Source organism: Macrotis lagotis, chromosome 5, assembly GCF_037893015.1.
Source record: "Macrotis lagotis isolate mMagLag1 chromosome 5, bilby.v1.9.chrom.fasta, whole genome shotgun sequence".
NCBI classification, from domain to species: domain Eukaryota; kingdom Metazoa; phylum Chordata; class Mammalia; order Peramelemorphia; family Peramelidae; genus Macrotis; species Macrotis lagotis.
In genome coordinates this window covers 271,845,697-271,870,667 of record NC_133662.1, presented here as the reverse complement: position 1 = coordinate 271,870,667, position 24,971 = coordinate 271,845,697, and the positions used below count along the sequence as shown (strand labels likewise).

General features: G+C 47.3%; 1 protein-coding gene across 36 annotated transcripts in view; it reads left to right on the top strand.

Moving 5' to 3' along the window:
* The window catches only part of PCBP3 (poly(rC) binding protein 3), a 352,993-nt gene that overhangs the window by 296,757 nt on the left and 31,265 nt on the right, over window positions 1-24,971 (top strand). For 19 of the 36 annotated variants that reach the window (XM_074189929.1, XM_074189916.1, XM_074189907.1 and 16 more), the window contains 3 exons: window positions 5,904-5,945; window positions 18,703-18,781; window positions 19,744-19,803. In XM_074189929.1, the coding sequence (XP_074046030.1) occupies window positions 5,904-5,945; window positions 18,703-18,781; window positions 19,744-19,803 (181 nt within the window). The remainder of the gene's footprint in view (window positions 1-5,903; window positions 5,946-18,702; window positions 18,782-19,743; window positions 19,804-24,971) is intronic. The other 17 variants (XM_074189930.1, XM_074189919.1, XM_074189913.1 and 14 more) reach the window with 3 other exon arrangements.

Below are 24,971 nucleotides of genomic sequence, written 5' to 3'. Positions count from 1 at the left end.
ATGTCAATAGGATCAAAGTAATTTTAGTTCCATTCCAGATTTCTAATGACTTGTTTATAGCAAACTGGACTGGAAAATAGGGAATCCTATTTCTTGGAAGAAATTTTGTCTTCCACAATCCACAGTCCTAGAGTCCCATCCTAACAGGGGACCCATGAAAACTGGACTTTGGGCATCTCCCTTCATAAGGCCACAGATACTGCCCAAAGGGGAAAACAGAGACAGATGCCCCCAAATAACCAATTGTCCTTAAGACCAGCCCTTTGATCAGTGCCTGTTTCAGGCTAATGTTAAAATTTCCCTCCTTCCTTCTAGATGATTTTGACTCCTCATTCAGTCTGTAATGAGAGACCTCTGAAGGAATGACTTGACTACTGATCATTTCCGATATCTGAAGCTTCAAGCCATTCATCCTAAACTTGGCATCTCTCTTCTCTGTTTTCTCCCCAAATAGCCAGAGGATTGGTTAAATTACTACAAATGCACTAGAAGCTGCCATTTCTCTCTGTGGATTTAGTAGCCAGCAACTTGGATGGTGGAGAGAAGAGCTTAGGGAATTAGACATTCCCCTTCCCCTCTTACTCTCATGCCTCCATGTTGGTTTCTAAGAAGCCAATGCCCCCATCACCATCACACACATGCATACATGTACATGAAATGACACAGAAACCAATTCTTACCTCTTTCTCAGCATTCATTGGCCTTTGATCCAGTCCCCAAATTTGGACTGCTGCAGAATTTCCTGCCAATTGGCCATGCAGTCAGCCTGTGGATGAGCTCTGGGCCCAGCTGTTCAGTGAATTGTATCTTTATAAAAGGGAGAGTGAGACTGAAGCCTTTTCCCCCCTTTACTGAGAAATTATTCAATCCAAATGGAAATGAATCCAAGGAATGGAGAACAGGTGGCATGTAAATTGTTAATCTAGTTCTATATTAGTGAGGATTCTGTGTGCATATACAGACACATATGTGAATTTGCAGATTCACATCTAACTAGAAAAGGCCATTAAAATACTCTCCATTTCTCTACTTGATCCATAAAGAAATCATACCATACCTATTGCTTTGATTTTATAAGGGACATAATGTTCATACAGCAGTTGCTTTTTCCTGGGTCACAATTCAGTCTAGTTTCACTACTGGATTTATAAAGAAATCTTATCAGGTCCTCTTCATTAATTTATCTACCACCAGAAGAGACTCATGAGACTTTTTTATATTTCATAAAATTATCTGGTTTATCTATTTAATTAGCATAAGAGTTTCCTGATGGTAACATTGGGCCAGTTGATGAACTCTGAAGAATGGGAAGCAATTTCCCATGAAGGACTGCTTCTAAGGCTATATATGTCATGAGAGATGGCAAGGTCCAAGAGGAGTGATGACTTTGTTCCCAAAACCCTAAGTCTGGCCCTGCCACTTCAGAACTAGGGGTCCTTGCCCAACAGACCTTGCCTCTCAATTTCCTCATCGGTTGGGAGGAATAAAGGGAGAGAAGAGCTAGGGTCTCCCCCACAGGATGATGTATTGACTTACATACTATCAACTTATATTAAGAATGCATTTGAAGCCTAGCTTTAAAGAAAATTAAATTTTCTAAGCACCACTGTTAAAAATGCTTTGGGAGTTTATAACTTAAAGATATGGAGGCATCTAGGGGTTGGCATAGTGCAAGGAACACTAGAACTAGAATACTGGAAACCTGAGTTTCTGTATATCTCAGATGCTTACTAGCTGGGGACCTTGGACAAGTGACTTATCTCTGCCTTAATACACTAGAGAAGGAAATGGCAACACTCCAGGGTCTTTGACGAGAAAATTTCACTGACAGGATAAACTAAGGGGATCACAGAGAGTTGAACAACAATAATGACTTAATGGTAGCCATCAGCAATAATTATGCACAAAAATTCTCAAAATGATGATAAGGCAAGTGATTCATTACATTGAAGAGTAAACTTAGGAGAAAAAAGAGAGAGTTTAAATTGAGTGACAATCAGATTTCATTGGACTGGTAAATTCAGCCAGTCCCTATGTTTAAGCCTTGGGGTGACTCAGCCAAGGCTCTGTGAGCAGACCAAGAGCCAAAGAAATGAGGATAGAGGAAACAGATAGAAGCATGTGCTCTGACCTGGGTTTACTTCCTCAGGAGACTGCTTCCTTCTCAAGGCTTTCCGTAAGACTGATTAGTTGTGAATGTAATTCCTCCTAGATCTTATGATTCAAACACCCAGTCAGTCACCAACATTTGGTTAGCAGCAGTCCTAGTACTGGCATTCAGAAAAGCCACCTTGCCGTTTCCAAAACCAACTCAGGAACTCATGCCCCAGTGATCAGTAGCCACAGGGTCTTGGGCACAACCTAAGACACAGGAAAGATACAATCACTGACCATGAGATATGCATGTGTGAAAACAGACCTGACTCTGTAGTGGATGAATCTGTAAGATAAGAAAGCATGGAATCTCCAGAATGCCCATTTGCATTCTGTATTGCCTGCCACATACACTTCATGTGAATCTTTGCCCTCTTCCTCATATGACCCTATGAAATCACCCCAGTCAAGTCATTCCACTGCATTCCCCTCAATTTCTCAATTATACTGCAATAGAATTGGGCTCCACTTAAAAACCCCAACTCCCCAAGAGGTAACTAACTCACATAGCCCAAGTATTCTTCAGTTGGCAGAATTTACTATGAATTTCCTTTAGATAGGAAACCTCTTAGATGTACTTATGCCAAGAGGCAGAGGCCAAAACTCATCTCAACACTTGATCATGTAAAAATGCCCCTCCTGAGTGAAGTGCACCATGCCCATGTTCATGACTTGAAATCCTTTGTCAGCCCAGAGTCCCGGGTTAGTTTGACTCCACCTGGGACAGAGGAACTATTTCCTTCCCAAATTAGCGAGCTTTTTTTCAGAGTGGTTCACTTTTCTACATCTGATAAGATTTCTTTATTTGAGAGTTATGTTCCTTTAAAAACAAGACAATGGAACACCACATTTATGTCCATCTCTGCAGACTCAACAGTCATTTTTCACTCAACAGTTTCAACCTTCCCCCAATTCATATGGCTGGATAGAAGATTGGTTGGAGGCAATTTTGAGTTGAATGACAAATGTGGATAACACAGAAGGCCCTGGTTTTACAAAATCTGGGCTCTCCCTAAACTTTCATTTGAAATATATACTCCATGTTTAATTTTCATGCTAAGTGTAGTTGAAATGGAATGACTATTTAAACAGGTGAATAATTAGCCATGAGTCCAGCCCTCCCACTAAGTAACTGTGTGTGACTTGAAGCAAAGGGACTCCCAAGGTGACTCCTTTTTGGAGTTCTCCAAATAGAAACTGGATTTAGAACTCTAAACTGAGTTTCCAAGGAGTCGTGTAGAAACCCTATTTTACATGGAAATACCCTCCCCCCCCCGATGCCATCCACCGAATTATTTTTTAGCTTATCTTCCTGGTTCTTTGTTGGAAGACACTGCCACAGCAGTTGTGCCAGCCTTGTTTCCCCAGCCTCACACTGTGTCCCTGTCTCAGGCTCCTTATTTACATGCCTCACTGTTCTCTTGGCCTACAATGGAGGGGGTTGATGGAATTGGCTTTGTTAGCCAGCTTGGCATTTCACAGGGTAACTATCTGAGGTCTAATGGGCACAGAAAACCAAAGCTTCTGCATGCTTCGTCTCCACTCTCCCTTTACAAAGTATGGTTCATCTTCTGTTTGCCATGATTTTGGAACCATCTGAAATCATCTTATCCAAGAAAGTGTGTCTGGTTGTCCAAAAAGCCCTTTGGGGCTAGGGGACAGGTATATTAATGCCTCAGCCTCTTTACCCATACCATAAAGAGAATTGACCACAAGTGAGGTAGAATATGCAGGATCAAAAGCACTGTCATGATTTGGAGATGGGTGGAGCAGAAAAGGGACCCAAAGGGCCTCTTTGGAGCTCACCCTATCCCCATGAAAGCAGGTATAGACTTTTTAAATGTACCTGTATTTTGTATATTTGAAAGAAATATTTGAAAAAGGGACATCAAACCCATTTTTTGGTGACCTGCTCTTGAAGAGCCTCCAGAGAATAGTCTTTCTTTTTTTCCTCTGGATTTTATCTATTTGCTATCTATTTGTTTTTATTTTTATTATTAGTTTTTCTTTTGCCAATTAGTTTCTAGTTGACCCTAAACCCCTTACACAAACTCACAAAAAAGCATTATTAGAGCAAATGGATCCTTATTTTTTAAAGGTATTTTGGCTAATTGAAGAAAGTATTTTCTGGAAACTGTCATTTGAGTGGCCATTGACCATCAGAAGGTCCAGATGGGGTCAATGTGAGGCCATGTCCATCCCTTAATGCCACACTTTAGCAGATTTCTTCCTCCTAAAGGAAGTATAAAATCAGTCTGCTAACTAGATAGGTTGAAATTGGTCCATGTGGGAGTCCAATTCCTGGGTTATCCTCCACTACCTTATAATGTGATACAGTGGATCTGACTTGGGAGTCGGATGATCTAGATTCAAATCTATCTCTTCTACTTGTAGTGTGAGCTTGGGCAAATGACTTCCCCTCCCTTCCTCAGTTTCCTCATCTCCAACATGAGAAAATCAAACTTAGAGACTCACCAGCTTCTAGATCTAATGCTGGACAGAATATTAGAATATGCTCAATCTCCTCATGTTGGCAACATGAAATCTCCAAGGTTCCTTCCTGCACGAGGTCTGGGAACCTATGAGTCTATCGAAAGGCCAACATTAGGAGGAATGGGCTCCTTAGTGTTGGTTCTTCTTCCTGGGAGGGTGAAATTGGAAGAGAGAAATAAAAGTCCAAGGCTTTCTTGACCCAAAGTGTGCTTCTCCACTCAACCCCTCCCAAAGACATTCACATATATCATTACAGTGCTGCTATGTGAAAAAGCAGAGATGCCCCCATCCTGGTCAATGACCTGGGAGGGTGGAAGAGCCCAAGACTGTTCAGTTTCACCATGAATGGTCTGCCAACCAAAATGGCACCCATTTCACCTTTGACCTTGTTAGGAACACACAAATCTCCTGATTGACTGTGAACGAAAGGGGGAGATACACAATATACACATACATACATGCATCTATATGTCTATGGCCTTTCCATAGACATACATACATGGCCCTATACTAGATGCTGGGGTAGAAATGAGAATAAGACATATTCCCTGCCTTCAGTAAGCTTAGGTGCAAGGAAGATTGGCAACTAAGGTTGAAAGTTGGCCTACACTAAGCCATTCCTTCAGACCATAACCTTGCTCCCAAACCAGCTCTCTCACTTTCATTGCTCCATTTGTCCTTGAGTACATTGAGAACCAGCATGGAGATCTCTAAAGAATGACTGAAGACAGGAATTCCTTATTTGGGAACAGATTTGTTCTTGGTTCTTCAGTAGAATGTGGGTTTATTATAGGCAACAACTACTTCACTAGTCCTGGTATACAGCAGGCACTTAATATCTGCCTACTGGAATGGAATTCCTTTTCTAATTAATTTAGACATGGTTCTGGACATGGGGAGCATGTTAGAGTAAGTCTAAGGTCTCATGCCCCAAACTCCTTCCAATGTGGACCATGACCCTAAAGCCTATTCCACCTCCATTAGGTGCCCTTTCCTTATATGTAGCAGATTCAGAAAGTTTAACTCTCCTTAGGTTCCCAAAGCCCTCACTCAGGGTCTCCCACTTTAGCAGGAGTGGCTTTTGAAATGAGGTACACAGTGGGAGAAGAAAGCCTCCTTAATAGGTCTACCTGAAGACTAGGAAATCACTTGGTCCAACATCCTTGACAGTTATTAGAGCCTGGGGACAGCGGGGGTCACTCTTAGGGAGGAGGGGTCTACACTTCACAAACTAATGATGGGTTTCTCTCTTGCAGGCCTATACAATTCAGGGACAATACGCTATTCCACACCCGGATGTGAGTTTTTACCTCCTTTTCTTCTTCTCTGCCCCGCCTTGTTAACATTCTCCTGCCTGCATGCAGCTGTCCGTCACTACTAATATTAATATTACTCACTAATATTAATACCACTGACTAAATGTACCTGACCTGTGCAGTCTCCGTATGACCTCAAATAGCCTTCTAACCTGTTAGCACTAATTGGATTAATCTTGAGGACTTGGCCTGATGTTAAATTGTTTGGATTGTCCCGTACTATCCCTCCATGATGGCGTCCTTTCTCATAGAGTGGTCCTTCTAGTGGCTTTGCCCCTCTCTCCCTTCATCCATCTGGTATGGAGAACCTTGTCTCTCTGAGTCTTGTCTAGAAGCATATTGAAGCAGGTCAAGATAATGAGATACCACTTAACCAGTCAGTTGCCAAGTTGGGTCCATCATCAGAAGTGTTCCCTAAATCTGCAGAAGGGAACCTTGATAGCTGGCAATGATGGATTGGTTTCCTGTTCAGAGAAGTAGCTTGGATTTGTGTGGGTTAAAGGATACTGGACTCCTGGGGTCAGTCCTCAGTGAAAAGACAAACCCAACCTGCCAAGGGTGAGGGTGGGATTCTGAGAAACTATCCCTTGCCTGTTCCCAACTCACAGTTTACCCAGAGACTTCTTGGATGGCTGTGGATATTTGTATTCCCTTCATTAGTCACTGAAAAGGGAAACAGTTTCACTATGTAGAAACTTCATAGATGAAACAGTCCCTCCCACATCCATACTGTGCCGACTTCTTGGGTGACGGTGAGGATTTCATGTCTGGAATTTGTTCTTTGAGGGACCTCAGAGATAGTGCAGGACTGTGGGTAAGTTCAAGTATTTTGGAGGGTTGGTGGGTGGATTCCTGTTCTCCTGTGATCCAGGATGGTGTTGATCAGGGTTAGAATAAAAGTCAAGTTGTTTTCATTGTATTCAGTCACTTTCCAGGAGAAAGGTGAGGGGAGATGTACTATGGTTAACATGTAGACAATGAGATTTGTCAACTCTGCTGAAATGAGCCTGGCCTTTCACACTACCATCTTGAGTATGCCCCCGTTGTCTATAAACTGGAGGACTAGTGGTTTCTTGCTATGTATATGAGAATGTCTCATTTTGTGTGTGTGTGTGTGTGTGTGTGTGTGTGTGTGTGCCCCAGAGTGTGTGTAGGTACCAATGCTAAATTCTGTGTGTGCACTCATTTTTGTGAGTGTAACCACACAAAACAATAGAATGGCTGTCTATGGTCAAGCAATGCCACCATCTCTTTGACGCGTTAATGATGGGGACTCTGAATTTTCTGGAGCATAGAAGGAAATTAGAAAAAAATCCATCAGTATAAGATGTAATTGTGTAGGTTGACACTTAAAAGGGGAAAGGAGTAAAACAGGGAATGGGTCCCTGAGGCCTGCAGCAGAATTATAGGGATCAGTAGAAGACAAATTCACAAACATTATTTTTAAAATACTGATATATTGTGTTTTTATAACATAGTTCTTTCCATATAGACTTCTCCCCTTTCTTTCCCTTCCCCCAATCATCTGTCCTTGTATACAAAAAAAAAATCAACAATAGAAATGGTGTATGTATTATCCAACTGCCGGTCACATGTTGTCTTCATCTCCTTCTACCCCAAATAGAGAAAGGCTTTGCTCTCTCCTCCTATGTTGGGATAAAAACAAAAGTCTTGTTCTTTCCTGAACCTGCTGATGGTTTCAGACCCAGAGCTACTCAAAAACTCTTTCTGAAATCTCAGATATGAAGCCTCTGGGTTTGGACAAACTAGCCAGTTTGTGACCTTCAGTGGTCCACTTTGGTGCCCTCTGATCTGAATGTTGACTGTCTACTCTGAATGAAATTAAGAGGTGGAGATGTAGAACAAGGGGGAAGGGATTGGCGTCAGGCTTCTTTGTAAAGCCCTGGGCCAGTTTGCAGCCTTAATGCTTTCACTCTTCAGGGTTCTTGGTCTGGGGATGGGGGCCGACAGCCCATGGCAGCAAGATCAATCGGGGAACTTGGTGTACCTGGGAGACTGTGCAATCTGGATGGCTGAGTGAACCTTCCTGGGAATGACCCACAGGTTACACAGTCTTCATTCTATCTTTCATCATGGGTTCTGGCTCTTTAGAGTGGGAGCAACTTAGAAAGTCAAGTGTCTTTAATTTCTCCCTGCCCCAGGGCCAAAGTAAACATGGCAGCCCTATGAGAGCACCCACTGACAGCACTGAAGGGCACTGGATAGATTGGGCTGTGTAACTGTAGACCTGTAGTGACCAGGAGACAGATAATACCTCTCCAGCAGCATCCAGGATTTCCAATTATGAATACTAATTGTCTACCTAACATTTACATGGCATTTCCTATGGGACAGGCCCTCTGCAAAGGGTTGTACAGATGTTGTCTCACTGGACTCTTACAACAACCCTGGGAAGGAGTTACTGTTATTTTACAGACCAGGAAACTGAGGCAAATAGATGTGAAGCACCTTGCCCAAGGACACACAGCTAGGAAGAGTCAGAGGCTTCATTTGAACTCAGGTCTTCCTGGCTCTAGCATCTCTGTCCTCTTGCTGCCAAAAATTATTGGGGAAATGACAGGCACAATGTCCTTGGGTTCCCCCCTTTCTCTGGTAAGAAAGCTCCACATCTGCAACCAGCAGAATACCCAAGTGCTTCTCTCTCCTAGCCCGGAGTCTTTCCTCCATTATCTGGTAAAGTGATACCAGTGATAGTGGGGAGCAAAACTGGCACCCCCACTGCTTTTCAATGGGCAGTTCTGGGGTACCCTGAGGATACAGGTGAGGCCCCAGAAGGACTTATCTCCTGGAACAGTTGCTGCCAAGGTCTGAGTGTTGGCCCTGAGCTCAGGGGGCCTGTAAGCCAAAGGGGGCTCACTCCCAAGAATGCACAATATGAGACTTGCAAAAGGAAGGGGCATAAATAGAGACACTTTCTGGGGAAAACAAATTCTGTTCTCGAAGACTGGTTCCACAGAAAGTGTGAGGACAGACCTAGCTAGGGAGGCATTGTCATGTCATCACTCTTTGGATCAGTGAGTTGATCATTAAGAGGGGGAATAGTCTTGCCCTCTAGGACATTCATTGCTGTCAAGGGAGACCATGGTCTGAGGTCTGGTTTCTCTATTCAGAAACAGCAATGCTCCTTCATTTGTAAATCCTCATCTTCACCTTGAATATCCCACTCCACGTGTCTGAGCTCTCTCTGTTCCTCTGCTCCCTGATCTGGGAGCATATGGCAGGTGGCCCTGGGGATGCTTATAAAAAGAATCTCTCTCGGGCCTGCTGGGGTCACCACTGTGTTCCTTAAACCAAAGGGGGTGTCCTCATTGAACTGCTCTGGAGACTTTAGATGGGAGCTCTCCTACCTGGCTCATCATCATAAATAGACCAGCTAATGAGAAATGCCAGGAGTAGGAAGAAGTGGCAGAGGTGGACCTGGAAGGGGACATGGAGCCTTATACAAGGGAGGGGTTCAGAGAGGTCCAGCCAAGGAGGGAGGGAGGCTGAGGCAGAGGCCTGGAGAGGCCTCTGATGGGCAGCTGCTCCTGGCCTTTAGGCTATGGGGAAGGGTTCATCAGGATGAAGCAGAAGTCTTTTCCCATCCCCATTTGTCCTTGCCCAGACAGAAGCATCTCTTCTGGTTGATGTTCAATAAGCAGACTCTTCCTTGAGCTCTCTGAACACGGCGTCCATAGCTAAAAAAAGAAAAGGCAGACTAATGTGATCAAAGTCTTGTGAGTTAGAGCCTTGCCCCTGAGGAAGTGAAAGGGGGAGGTTCATTCTCATGGACCCAAGGGGATTCTTCTGAAGATAAGTGACCAGTTTAGGCTTTGAAAAGTTATGGAAGAAGTAAAAGCCTAGGTCAGCATGGCTGGGCAGCCCACCTGTCCGACCAACTGGCAAGAGGCTCTCTTCTGCTGACCCACTAGTCCACTTCAGTTTGTGAGGTGATGAGAATGTGCCCTCAGGAAGCCAGAGCAGAAACTTGGTATAATGGGTCTTCAACTTCCTGCTCCCGGAGACATCATCACTGATGCTCCAAGTCCAGAAACAAGGTGATCATGGTCTTTTCTACTGGCTTTTACTGATAACCTTTCCTCTGAAAGGGAATTCTCCACCCCTATTGTCCTGGGGCCACAGAGCCTGCCTTCTTGTTCCCAAAGGCCAGATACATGTTTGCATGCGTCCTCTGAAGGCTAGATATATCTTTGCGTGTGTCCTCCCCAAGGAGGCCCAACTGTGTGGCAGTAGAGGGAGTGCTGATGAGCATTCAGTGGGCTGGGGTCCCTGGTCAACTTGGGTCAACCTCTGAATGTGGCTAGACTACAGAGATTGCCCGGGTGGGTGTGTAAGGAACACAGAGTGGTGAAGGAGATGGTGGGGAGGAACCTTGTCGGAGTCTGACCCAGGTGATTCCATCCCAGGTGTGGCCCCTTCCCAACCACACCTGCCCAATGAGCACACTAGAATGGGACTAAAGACAGGACCGAAGGGGTGATGACCACCCTGAGACAGAGCAGTGACCAAGCTGTGAAAACTGGAGTGCTTCAAGTGCTGGCTTTGAGATGAAGCTTCACCCCTTATGAGAAGCAGTTCCTGTCTCACCGGCAGCTTCACTTGCTGAGAGGGCCGATGTCTGGGCCTCAGTGACCCCTGACCACTCTGGCCCCTTGTTTCCTCTTTTTCCCTTTGTGCCAATTGTCTGTATTTGTGTGTAAACAAAGCCCTGAGAATAGCAGAGCTGGAAGCAAACTGAAGATAGGATCTCGGGGAGAGAGAGGCCAGGTGTGGAGTGGCTATCCTCTAGACCACCATACAGAGAGCAGGCATCCCCCAGTCCTTCTGCAACACTCTTCAGAGGACCAAGCCCTATTGTAGATTCCAGAAATATTTACCAAGGGGAGCCAGGAGGAAGCCTCAGTCCTAAAACCTAGGGGTGATTTAAGACTTCAGATGCCTCGCCACCCCCATGCCCACACATGTATGCAGCAGAGTGAATAATGGGAATAGCCAGATCAAGGGAAAAAACAGCTGGGTGTAACCAGAAAGGAGAAGAGCAGATTCAGGGATCATGGCAGCTTCTTTAAATCTGCCAAGCTTGACCCCAGAAAGAAGGAAGGGTTAGCAGCAAGGAGCAGGAATGGAAAAGAGTAGATATCCAAGAAAAGAAGGAAGGTATTTCCTCATCCCACCCCCAGGTCTCCGCTGGCCCAGGATACAGAGGCCTGGGTTGGCTAGCATTCCCACCAGTAACTGAGGAGGCACCCACAGTCTGAGAGGGGCTCCAAAGGAGTCACCCAGGACAGGAGGGTATGGCAAGCTCAGACCTAGTCCTCCAGAAGCTGGGGGGCGGGGAAGTGCCAATGCAGAAGTGCTTCTGGTCATGGTGGTGCTTGAGGAAGCCCCATCCTCTGCCATTAGGAGTCATCTCTGACTTATTTCAGAGATAACAGTAGAGATGCATGGAGGTAGCCTTTGGCAGGATTTAGGGAGGAGATCTTGCCTTCTGAGGCTATTTAGAAGGGAGCCTTCTTATTTAGCACTAGTCCCTGTTCAGAAGGAAAGCCATCTTGCACTTCAAGGGAGTCAAGCCCAGGTGGTAGGAAGGGCACCTCTGCATTCATGAACTTCCCCAAAGCCCACTAGGCAGGGCAACCTCTGGCCTTCCCCAAGACCACCTCAGGCTTTCTATAGGGCTCCTTCAGCCTCCAAGGAAAGCTTGACGTGGCCACCCCAAGTCTGCACAGAGACTTTTCCAGTGCTCTTTGATGGGCTTTGGTCCACTTGAATGTCTCCATGTGCAGTCTGCTTTGGAGCTGAAGCCTGGCCAGAGATGGCAAAGCATTGATGATGGTTCCAAAGAGAGAAAGGGAGGAAAGACTGCTCTGAGATGATGGAGCAAGAGCAGCTCCCTCTAGAGAGGAGGTAAGAAGCTTACTCAAGAACAAATGGTGACCAGTCTGGGTCTAGAACCCAGGCCTCCCCACACCCAGGCTGTGCTCTGCCTCTCATCATTTCTGTTTGTTGGTCCCTCATTCTTGAAGAGGACCATGACCTCAGGAAGGTGATCCATGACCCATGTGATCTGTAAAGGTTCTTTAGGATTTGCAAAACACTTTGGTGTATTTTCTTATAGAGTCACCATGACAGCCCTGTCAGGGCTAGACTGTTATTATCCTCATTTTACAGATAAGGAAACTGAGGTACAGAGAGGCCAGGGGTCTTGCAGATCTCTCTCTACTGTACCACAGAGCCACCCATGAGTAAAACCCCAGGGCAGTGGGCATGGGGACTCAGGGTATTAGAAGGTGTAGCCAGAGAAAGAAGCAGAGGCCGGAGGGAGGCCTCCATGCAGGTGGTCAGGCGACAATCACCTCTTCCTTGGCTCTGGGATGGGTCAAGGCTGGTTTCTGAGAGATTCTAAGTGAGCACAGATACTGTCGTGGCTGCCCCATGGACTGGTCCTGGCCTTTCCAGCGCTCTGGTTGCATGTTGGCAACATCTGTACATGCTAAAGAAGTATGCACTACTGTTGATTGTTGTGTGAGGGACCGGTTTCTCACCATCGCCCCCTTTCTAGGGGAGGCAATCCGGGCAACTGTGGGCATTTTCCTCATCTGGGGTCCGTCAGCCTCCTGGTCCTCTTTCCATGACCAGCTGCCATTCTTGGCCTGCCTTCCTACTCGATTTGAGATTTGTCCCTGCCCCCACATTAAGAGACTTTCCCTCCCCAAAATTGTCTTCTTATTTTATTCCCATTTCGTGAAGAATGGCCTCAGGGAGTGAACAATGGCTGACCCTGACATAGCCATCTAAGGTTTGCCAAGCATTTGATGATCTGATCTCATTAGATTTTCCCAACTCTGAGAAAGAGGGGCTATGGGGATCCCATTTTGGAAATGCTGACCCTGAGGTCCAGAGGTGAAGTGACTATCTAAGGGCCATCCAGCTAGGGAATTTCAGCACCCATCTTGCTTCCTTGGGTGCCAGGTGTGCCCTTTACTTTTCCATTGTGATTATTTTGTTGCTGGAGATAACAAGTTCTTTTAATACAGTTCAATACCATAGGCAGAAGGTTTCCAACCCCCAGGCTTTTCTTTGATGAATCCTTGAAACCCTGGGCTGCGGGAGCATCCAGGCAGAGCCCATCCTGAATGGAAGAAGGCAACTCAGCCAGCACAGGGGAGTTCTAGAGCCACCAATTCTTCAGCACCTCCGGATCTGGAAGGGTCCAACTGGAGCCGAAGAGAGCTGGACATTCACCAAATGAAGCAGAGCTGGCCAAGTGGCCCCTGCCACCCCACCATGTGAGCACCTTGTGGAGGGTGGGGGCTTCTGCCTCTGCCTCTATCTCCCCAGCTTCTGATCCAATATCCTCACACAGAAGGGGCTGGATCAATCCCTTTTGGTTTGTTATTGGCCTGCTCTACTGTGGCATTCGACAGTGACCCACTGCAGAAGGAGTTGGAACGACCTTGTCATACCAACACTGGATTCCTTCCTGAAAGTGTTGGGCACACGCTTCAGATACTGAGTCTTATTTGAATTGGCCCAGGGTTCGACTGGGGCCTTCCTGAGCCCTCTCGCCGCCGCCGGTGAGTTGCTTTTCTGTTCTTTTGTTGCCTTGACTGCACACATGAAGAAAGCCAACTTGATTTTCTCCTGACTTTGCAGGAGTGTTCTATGGATTCAGGGTGATGTTTAGGAGCCAAGCAGCATGGCTTGGCCATTAGTGTGGTCAAGATGGTTCCTCCCTCCCAGGATCCTAAATAGGAAGTGGGCACATTGGGGCATCGCTAATCAGGGGAAACTGCTGAGAGGCTGTGCTGGAGAGAAGACCACAGCATCATTGTAGACGGGCCCAGACGCCTTGCCAGAATTGGTCCAGCTCTAGGGATCACAGGCTTAGAAGTGAAGGGATGTTAGAAGGCAGCCACTGGCCTTGGACTTAGGGAGATGGGTTTTTATTAGCTGGATGATGCTTTAAGATGGAGATGTTGTGAAAATGGGCATATTTTATAAATACTAGGCATGTACAATGCTGGATATAGAATATAGGTGTGGATGCATCTCCAACCCCCATTTTACAGAGCAGGAAACCAAGTCTCAAGATGGTCTTCTCTTCCTATTGTCTTCTCTCCTCTGAAACCCTGTGGAATGACAGTTCTGTTTCTTCTCAGTTAGTCACTCCAACTTCATTCCAGTCTTCTCTTTCAGAGAAAAAAAGTGGGGAGGGGATCAAGCTCCATCTCTGTCCCTTTTTCACATTCCTCCCTTAGACTGCTAAACCAGGAGCCTGTGGGCACCTTCTAGTGATCCCTGAGAACCCAAACTGCTTCTGACCTCCACCCATTCTCTCTAGTTGCCTGGGCCTGGAGAGCCTGACTCTTACTCTGAAGACCCTACTCTGAGGTTCTATTCCTCTTGGGGGGGGAGAGGTCCTGGAGAGGAAGGGCTGGAGATATGGCTGTGGGCAAACCCTGGTCCCATCTTGAATGAAGCTGAAAAGGCCCCAGGAGAGCAGGGTGAGAAACCTGCCTGCAGCAGGTACCCTTCTGGCTTGAGGGACTCCCAGAGGAGGAAATTCCCTCTCCTAATTCAGGTCAGTGCTTCCTCTGAAGCTTTCGAGACCTGGTAGGGCTGAGAATCAAATGACATACCTAGGGTCACAGCTATTAAGAATCAGAATCTATGCTAACCACACATGTTAACTAAAAAGAAAAACCAAGGGTAGATCACTTCTTGCACCCGCATCCTCATCCCCACATGGTCCTCTGGTCCTGAGGGCTCCTGTCTAAGTAATGGCTTGGAGTTAGAACATTATTGTCTCATAGATATCCATAGTCCTGGGCCTTCTGCCCCCCGGGGCCCATCTCTCCATGCATGGCCCCAACTTCCCTGAATCCCTGGCCTGGCAGCTATCCTCACCCCAGCTCTGTGAGAGCCACAGCCATCTCATATCTTTGGTATCCATTATGTTTATTAAGCACCTGCTCTGTGCTAGATTCTTGAGAGACACCAATAGGAGAGCAGTCCGTTCCTCAGAGACTTTGCCTTCTGCTAGCAATGCTTGGTTCTTGTCCTTCATGCCATCATTATGTTGGAGACAAATGTCAGACAAATGTGTCTGACTATGGCTGATCAGACCAATATGATCTCAGAGTGCTCTACCCCAGGTCGGGCACAAGTAGTCCATAGGAACTCCTGGGGTGGGTCCTCTCAACTTAGGGATGTCACATTTCCTCCGAGTGGTTTCCATTCTGCCCTCCTCATAGACCATGGCCCCCTCACTGCTGAGGGCATGCCAGGCTGGGCGGTCCTTGGCCAGGGTCTCCCATGCTGTACAGTCAATTCTAAAGTTCTTCAAGGAGACCTTCAGGGAGTCCCAGTATGGCTTCTTCTTTCCCCTTTGTGAGCGCTTGTCCTGGGTGAGTTCTCCATAAAATAGTCTTTGTGGCAAGCACACATCTGTCATAAGAAAACAAACCATGGATGCCAAAACAAGAAAAGGATTTGGGGGGCTCCCTGCAGTTGTGAGAATTAGGAATAGGTGCTTGGAGCAGGGAGTTCTTGAAGAGCCAGCTGTGAGGGGCTACCATTCTTGGGCAATTGTGGTCACTAGGCCAGGTGGTCTGGAACGGAAGCTGCACAGGGAGAATAGGAGAAAAGAAGGGACATGAATGAGGGCATGATGAATTTCTGTTCTGTCCGGGGCTGGGCATGAGTAATGGCCACTGCTCATCTCTGGGACCAGTGACTTGAAAGGGGAGAGGCTGTGGGGCCATGGTGGCCAGCAATGCTGAATCGTGCCTGGGAAGGGAAGGTAGATTTGACAGCATCTGTTACCGGATTGGAAGTGGGGGATATGGAGAGGAGGGAGGAGAAGAAATGGGGACAGGAGGTTCTGACCTGGAGGCTGAACGCAGTTCATCTGGGTAAACTGGGGCTGCTGTGAGGTATCTGGGCATCTGGGTACTGGCTCGAACCTGCGTCACACCACCACCACTGGGTGGGGAACCTTCCATCCTCCCTGTCTGCTTGTCTCCTCGAGGCCAGAACACAGAGGCTCTGACTCTGTTGGGCCAGTGATCCGTTGTCCAGAGAGGGAGTGAGCAGCCCTGCCCACAGCCTCTCCATCCTCTCCTCAAGGAAGCAAACAGACCTTCCCTGGACTTTGGACTAATCCTAGGCGTGGAGTGAAGCATCCTCTGCTAGCCACATGCTCCCTCATAGAAGGATCAATGCTGACTGGCCCAACCCACAAAAGAGTGCTCCTTGGTATTTGGGGTCACCCCATGAGGAAGAAGTCAAATCAGTAAAGGGGAAAGAGGACAGTGAAGGTGGTCATCTGAAGCTGAGGGTGTTCAGGGGAGGCTTTCAAAGTAGGAGAGGGAAGTCTCCCTGGTGCTCATCAGGCTTATGTCTCCTTCTTTTCTTTTCAGTCTGTGACCCCCTTGGGCACTCATTCCCCCACCCCCAGCCCACTCTGTTCTTGGTCTTGACATCACCCACAGAAGCTGTCAGCAGACCAGAGTCAGTATGGATTGTACTTCCCCAAGGACTCTGGGCTCCTGGGGATACTCTCGAGCCCCACGACCCATCCTCGGCTTTAGCCTGGGGGAGCCCACAGTCACCCAAGAGTGGCATGTCCAGCACTTCCTTTCATTCTGAGCTCAGTCCTGATATCAGGAAGCTCCTTACATGGCACAGGCTGGCGCCTGCCACTCAGGCACCTCATTTCCAGCAGCTCTAGTTTCTGGTTCAACAAAGTACACCAGACATTTTCTCTTTGGGGAAGGTTGGGGCACTAGGGTTAGTGTTGGTTGGTACTTTGTGTTCTAGAGGAGGAAGATGTGGCCCAGAGAGGAAGTGGCTTGCCCAGGTCCCCCCCCCCCCCCAGTTGGGGTTTGAACTCAGACTTTTAGACTCCAAATGCATGCTCTCTGCACTATGAAGAATGTCAATGGACTCATTGGCAAGCAGGTTAGGCTCAGGCCCAGCTCCCAAAATTAGCTGAAGAAGGTCAGAAACTATATGTTGAGCCCTACCTTTGCAGCAGGCTGTGTGACCCTGGGCAAGTCACTAACCTCAGAGGGCTGCAGGAAGGTTACTGGGAATGGAAGCTGCAGGGCATTTACCAATCTGGAGTTAGGAGGCCCAGGTTCAAGAGCTGCTGCTGACACACACTGATTGGGTGACCCTGGGAAGGTCACTTCCCTCTCAGTGTCCCAGAATCTGAGGCTGTGATTTGCAGGGCAGTGGCCCATCTGACTTGGCAGGCACTGGTGCCAGGCAATGGGATAGGCAAAAGAGATGGATGTACCAACCCTGCCCTGCAGAAGCTCCCTACCTACTGAAGGGCTACTGTACCCTCTGCAAAGTCTGGAAGAGGGAGAGCTGGGTCTCGGGCAGAGCAGGAAGGGCTTGGAGTGGAAGGTGCCCATGGTTGAAAGGAAGCATGGGATGCTGGTGCCAGGTCTATCTGCTACCTCAGCTCTTGAAAGAGCTAATGGGCGTGTGTGCCCTCAGCTCAGACATCTCCATCAGGGCCGTATCGATCAAATGTCTACCTCGTCTCCCTTTTCCACATCCTTCCCTGCCCTTCTCTTTCCCATTTTCTTCAGTGCCCCCCAGATTCCCAGTGCCAATGCTTTGCCTCACCCTGTTGCTACTGTCTGTCCTGCATTCCCTCCCCCAGGGGCTATGACTCTGGGGGTTTGATTGCCCCCCCTGCAGCAACTGGGACTCAGGAGGGCTACCACCTTGTCCCTCCTTAGTGTCTACACGCCCTCAATGTCTCTACATCTCTGCAGGCACCCAGGTCTCCCAGGATGTTGGAGTGGGGCAGGGGTTCCAGCTTCCTTCTTTCTCCCAGCAGCTAGAATGGCTCCATTTTGTAAAAGGGGAATTAGGCACCCCACTAGATTTGGGACTCTCTCCTTGAAAGTTATGGCCCCAAGGGAGATTTGGAGGGTGAGCCTAGAACTAAGCCATAGATCCAGGCAGACCATAGTTCAGTCAGGCTGTGAGGGGTGGGCTCTAAGCCCCCCCCCCACAATCAAACAAACAGAATCATCCCCAAGACACAATGAGCCTTCACTTAACACTTGAGCCAAAGCTCCTGGGAGTGCAGGCCCAGTTCCTGCTCTCCTGAAGCTTCTGCTCGAATGGAGAGAGAGAGGCAGAGTTGAATTCTGAGGATGACCCAATCCTTAGCCCTGGCTGGCACCGTGGGCCAGTCTTCTGGAGATAACTTTGGAGGAACAATGGGATCATCCTCATCAGCAAGGGGCCAGCATCTATCGATAGTGTAGGCCCCAGAGAGTGTGTTGGGACTGCCCTGGGGTGAATGCTCCTTTGTTTAGAGCCAGGACTCCCAATAAGGCAGGAAGTTCTGGAGTCTCCCCAGGAGAGGACTAAAGTTGCCCAGTGTCCCAGGGCAGGTGGTCCCAGGAGAAGAGAAGCCAGAAAGCACCAGGCCTGCCCCAGTCCTGTGGTTGTCCTCGGGCCCCTGGGCACAAGGGAGCATGGCTGCTAGCTATCTGGGCTTCCTGCATTTACCCAGGCCAAGTCCTTCTGTTCATGTTGTGTGGGCCATGTGCTGACATGGCATCCTTCCTTGTTTTCGTTTGAGATCTCATTTTGTTCTTGGGTTTCTCGTTTTGATTTTGCTTCAGTGTGACGTGTACTCTATGACAATAACCTTCTTAGTTCTAATGTCCCTCCTACCCCTCAGCAGTTGACCAAGCTCCACCAGTTGGCCATGCAGCAAACCCCCTTTCCTCCCCTTGGACAGACCACCCCCGCTTTCCCTGGTACGTACCCACACGCCCTTTACTGATTTCCTTCTCTTCTTTACCTGTAGAATTTCTCTCTTTGTCTCTCTCTGTCTCTCTTCTCTCTATCCCTGCCTCTCTCTTTCTCTTTTTCTTTCTGAATTTTTTTTATTATTTAATGAAATAATGCTGGGCCAGGCCAATGTTGTTGTGAATGTCGATTTGGTGTAAAATTAACAGATTTGTGGGGATGGAAAGAAAAGAATTATATTAGGGGGAGGGGGAATGGTCTACTTTCTAATTTGTCTTTGTTCAGTCTGTTCTTATTCACGGGGGGCCATGTCTGTGTCCTCCCAAGCTCGATAGATTCTCAAACCGAGCCGAACCACCCTGTGTAGAAAGTCAGAGTGTCCCTGGAGCTGAACAGATGAGATGCTTTAGACATTGGGGATTTTCCTCAACTCACACAAGGGGACAGTCCTTAGTTGGGTCCTTGAGAGTTCTCTCCCCTTCCCAGGCACCAGAGGCCAGAGCTCCCCCACCATCTCTGCTCCCTGGATCACCTAGGATCTTTTCTCCAGGTTACTGACTGTCCCTCACAGGAAGTCCCTTCTTCCCAATTCATGAGCAAGGGCAGGAGTGAGCCAGTGCCTGACCACACAACCTAAGCAAGGGAAGGCCAGAAAGATAAAGGAAGAGGGAGACAGATGGTAGCCGAGCAATGAAGGAGGAGACTCGGCCCAAGGACCCAAGGCATGCTCAAAGCAGAGCAGTCCATTCATCATGTGTCTACCATTGACCAGTGAGAATTTCCAAGTCTGGATGCTGCCCGGGAGGTGAGGGTGGAGGGAGTGGGCAGTAGCAGGAGAGTCTTTCATGCAGGTTTGGGGAGGATCACAAGGCCATTCTATCAATCATATTTTGAGCTTCCCTAGTTGGAATGACATTGCTGATCTCCTTGAGGGCAAAAGCCTTAAATCTCTTTCTTCTTTGCTCTTCAGGAGAAAAGCTGCCTTTACACTCCTCCGAAGAAGCTCAAAATCTGATGGGCCAGTCACCAGGTAAAGCACAGGACCCCCCATTGGAGGAGCACTCCTTCTGTGCAGACCCTACCCTGGGGAGAATCGGGCTGGATGGATGGCCTTCGAGTGCCATCTTCCCATGTGGTCTGTCCCTCTTGACTCTCACAAGGACCTAGGACCCATGCTGTTAGTTGGGGTACATGGCTCTGAGGGTAGGGAGCTTGATCATACAGCCAGGTCCCAAGTTCACGACAGACTGGGAGCCCATTTCCAACTACACAATCTTCTAAGTGATACACCCAAGTGGCACTTGATACTTGGGGTTCATGTCTTGTATGTTTGCACTTAGTACATGGTTGCCCCAACATCCTCACCTACAGCAAACCAAAGGAATAGCCCCAGATCTTCCAAGTTTTTTATTTTGGTTGGTAGGATTTTTTGTGAAACCCATCTTCAGGTCTCAGGATGAGCCCAAGCCTAGCAGACTGTTTGGGGCCAGAGCGGGGTTTGTGACCATTCCATGGAGCAGCTAATGAAGAGCAGCATCCTGTCACTGAAGATGCCTGGCTTCATTGGGACCCAGCTCCCTGTGTCTAGGCATGCTGAAATATCTAAAGGGAGATTCCAAATATGGTGCAGGACCCTGCCTCAATCTTCTAGGAAAACAAAGATGAGGGTGTGGAGGGACCATGTGATACCCCAGACCCATTTCAGGGTTGACACTTAACAACACCAAATAAGTGCTGGGAATGAAAAGTCTTATTTCAGCAATTTAATTTAGTATGAAATTTAATTAGTATGAAAATCCCCAAAAGCCACTTCTCCCCATCAGATCAGAAGCCAAAGTCTTCCTGAGTCAGAGATATAGCCTCCATTGTCTAGTGATGGGCAGCAGATCAGCAGCAATGGGGCAAGGGATTTCCCAAGCTGGCTCTATTAAAGGCGAGACAAGAGATGGGATATGGTTGGGACAGCAGCAGCATTCAGTGTGGAAGGAGAGAGAGGAAAGTTTCAGTAGTGGCAAGGTAGTCAGGAAAGTCTTTGGGGGGCAGGAGTCTGAGAGACCCAGCTGCCGCTTTGTTCAATCTCTTTGACATCAGGAAAAGAAATTGAACTGTCATCAAAGTTCACATGTTCACCCTCAAAGATTTCTGAGAAAGGTGTTGTTTGGTTTTCATAGCAGAACTGAAATCCTAAATCTGGAGAGAGACAGATATGGAGAGACAGAGACGGAGAGAGAGAGAGACAGAGAGAGAGAGAGAGAGAGAGAGAGAGAGAGACAGAGAGAGACAGAGAGAGAGAGAGAGACAGAGAGAGAGAGACAGAGACAGAGACAGAGAGACAGAGAGACAGAGAGACAGAGAGAGAGACAGAGACAGAGAGACAGAGACAGAGACAGAGAGATTGAAGATGGAATACACAATTCTTACTGATCATAGACTTTGTTTCCCAAGTCACTGACTGTGGCTAGACACATTGGCCATCTTGACACGTGGCCATCTTGATAATCTAGACCTGCTGGACCAAAGGGCTCAAAGGAAGCTGGTCTCTATGTGAAAGCTTTTCCCCTGAATCTCTGAATGGGAACCTCCCCGGCCTTTTGATGGAAGTGAGGTTCTTTGTCTTAAAGGCAGTGACTTTACAATAGTAGTTCCCTTATTTTCTCTAGCGTCCTGTCATTTGCAAAGTGTTTTTGACAGAACACAAATCTGAGGTGGACAGGACCTCAAAGTAGTCTAGTTCAATCCCATCAGTTTACAGAGGAGAAAATCAAGGCCCAGAAGGTTTAAGGACAATGTTAGCCAGGTCAGAAGCAGCAGGCCCTGGGACCCCAGATTTGACCCTTTTGCCACAGCATCATGCTCCCCACACAGTGACCTTGTCCTCATATGAATTTCATTATCCCTATTTCATGGGGCAGGGGACTTCCCTCCAGTCACACATAGTGAGGCTGAAACAGATCCACAGTTCTCTAGAGTCTCCTTTTTGGCTCACTTTAGGGTCCATTGGCATGGTCTTACAGGGGTCCACTGACTGAAGTTGTTCTATGCATTTCAACTTAGTGCCCGCCATTATGGCAGCCATAGAACCACTGAACAAATGAGTGTGCCTGGGAGCAGACTTGACAGCGAGTCCCATTCCCCGGGCTTAGAAGGAGCTGTCAGGCCTGGGGGAGATGTCCAGACCCTGCCCTTAATGGGAGCAGATGGCTCCCAGGGAAGCTGATTAAGATCAGCATCTCATTCATTTAAACTATTTCAGTAAAAATGCTCATTTGTGAAGAGTCCTCATGGGGGTGTCCATAAAGATATGTGAGCCTTAGTTCTGGAAACAGACTTGACAAAAACAAGGTCTAACCTTAGGCCCATGGCTACTGACCCGCCAGATGGTCTTGGTTCCTCTTGGTCCTTGGTTTCTTTGGCCTCCAAAGGCTGCATGTCTCCATTAATCAGTCACAAATTCTTTAGGCCATATCACAAGCACCCTTGAGATCCTTGCTTTGTTACAAATATCCTGAGTTCAAACAAATGGCAGAAATGGTGTGTCTACTGCTCATATTGGATGTTGGAGTTGACCCCTTGGGATGCACTTCTGGGAAGGCAGAGACAAGAGATGTCCAGGATGGACAATCCAGGATAGGTTGTGATCTGCACAGGAAATTCTCACTGAGGAAATCACAGACTAATCAAACAATCCCAAAGTATTTATTAAATGTTTATTTTGTCCAGTCTCTCTGCTCAGGCCTAGTGAAAATACAAAACTGAAACATATGCTCCGTGGAGCTGACATTCACATAAGAGAGACTCCAGATGTGTGGAGGTAGACAAAACAATACAGTGAATGATAGTGAATACAGAGATGATAGGCAGACAGATGGACAGTTGGTTGGACAGAAAGACTGACAGATGGGTAAATGCATTGATGATGGGCAGACAAATGGGCAGGTGGATGGATAGATAGATGAACATACAGCCAGAAAGATAAATTACAAAGGACATACAAAGTAAATACAACCTCCTTTGGAGTATGGAGCACATGAATAATGTGACCCCAGGCTCTCGCTGGGTAGAGGGCATGCCTCAGGAGCAAGCATTAGTTATTTTATCTGTAAAATGAGTGGACTCTACAAAAGTCATCCAATTCTGACTACACCCAGACACACTTTAAAAGAATGTTATTCAGTGTTCCAAGAAACTTTGATTCTGTCCCTGGGGGAAGTCCTTCTCTCCCCGCTGAGAGCCCCAAGGGCCATATGGTGCCATCACTGGCCACTGTACATGCAGCTCAACTGGTCCCTGAATGTCCAACCTATGGCCCTGCTGGACGTCCAGTTCTGGTGACTTTGAGTTGAGAGCATAAACTCTTGTTCTTCACTGAGACCCTGCCTAGGTGACCTTGGTCAAGTCCCTTCCTTCCCCTGGCCTCGGTCTAGTGTAAGATGAGAAGGCTTGGACTGGATGACCTTTAAGGGTCCTTTTGTTCAGTAGAAGAAAGAATCAGGCTGCTCTTGCCAATCATCTCAGGTGTGTGTCGCCTCTAACTCTGCCGGCATCCAGCTTCTCGATGTTCATTCAATAATCTATCGAACACTGGACTCTGAGCCTCTTGAGACAAAAAGAAAATGGCCCCTTCCCTCAAGAGGCTTACACTTAATCGGGAGGAAACACGGGTGCACAGACATCAGATCCTGAGTCATTTGGGAAGAGGGCTCTGGCAGCAGGGAGATCAGGATAGGCTTCCTGTAGGCAGTGATGCTCAGGCTGAACGTGGAAGGGAGCTTGTCTTGGAAAGTGCTTCTGACTCTTATGTTGGCAGTTTTCTCATGAGGGGTTTATCATTATGAAGATGATGCTAAACCTGCAGGAGTATACAGGTTAGGCCAGGTTCTGTGTTCACTTCTGTGGGCTGCTGCCGCAGTAGCAATGCCTTCTGAACAGACAGCATTCTGACAGTTGTTCTCCCACCTCCTCTGCCTTGTGACCTCTCTCCTCTGCCCAAGACCTGTTGAGATGTGACTTGATGGTTGATGGATTCAATGTATGGTCAATGGTCCCCACATTTTAATGGTTAGCAATTTCCATCCCAAGAAAAGTAAAGATGGTTTAATGTGCCAATTCTAGAGACATTTAGGGAAACCTGGGTAAGATTTCAAAGGAAACTGGCAGCTTCCTTATATTGGAAACTTCAATGAGGCAATTACAAGAGGAGGTGAAGCCCTCCTAGGAGGATGTGATGAGCATGGACTCACTTGGTTCTTCTTTCTGAACCTGAGAACCAGAAAAACATCTGACATCTAGCATGTGGCATTTTAGAATCTAGTAAAGCCAATTATGTTGAAGAGACAATCTCAGCCTTCTCCTCCTGCTGTTTTTACCACAGATCCCACCCTGTTCCCCTTAGAGATGCTGGGGTTCAGTCCTATATCCACTAATCCTGATAGTGGGAACCCATGACCCCATATCATGACCAACCAGATTTGGTTGGCCCATGTCATAGGAGGAAAACAGGAGTGAAACAAACACTTTACTGATGGGCAGTGCCTTCTCAGAGAAGTTATTGGATAACTCCTGTCAAGGAAAGTGTCACAATGCATGACACTAGGTCCCATTATAGCCAGTCTTCATCCTTGACTTTGGTTTTGACGTTGAAAGGCAGTACATAGGCTAACATGTTCCCATCTCCCACGCACTTACTGCCTGGGCTACTAAGGCAGACTGACAAGGTCTTAGTTTGGTTTTCAAAGAGAAAGATGGCATGGATCCAGAATTCCTCTAGCTAGTTAGTATGCATTCTATCCCTTGCTCATGCCTACTGTATGCTGACCCACGGACATCAGACTTTCTAGACTTTCAGGACAAAACTGAATGAACTCCTATTTTCCTTCTTTCCTTTCCTTCCTGACTTTTTTCTTTCCCTCCTTGTTTCCTTCCTTGCTTGCTTGATTCGTTCTTTTCTTCTATTCTATTTCTTCTTTCCTTCTTCTCTCAGTCCCTTCCTCCCTTCCTTCATTCCTTGAATCCTTTCTTCCTTCTTTCCTTTCTTGCTTCCTTCCTTGCTTCTTTATGCTTTCCTTGAGTCCTTCCTTCATTCTTGCTTCTTTTTCCTTGCCTGCTTACTTTCTCCCTTCCTTTGTTCCTTGCCTCCTTCCTGCCTTCATTCTTTATTTCCTTCCTTCCCTGTTCCCTCCCTTCCTTGCTTCTTTCCTT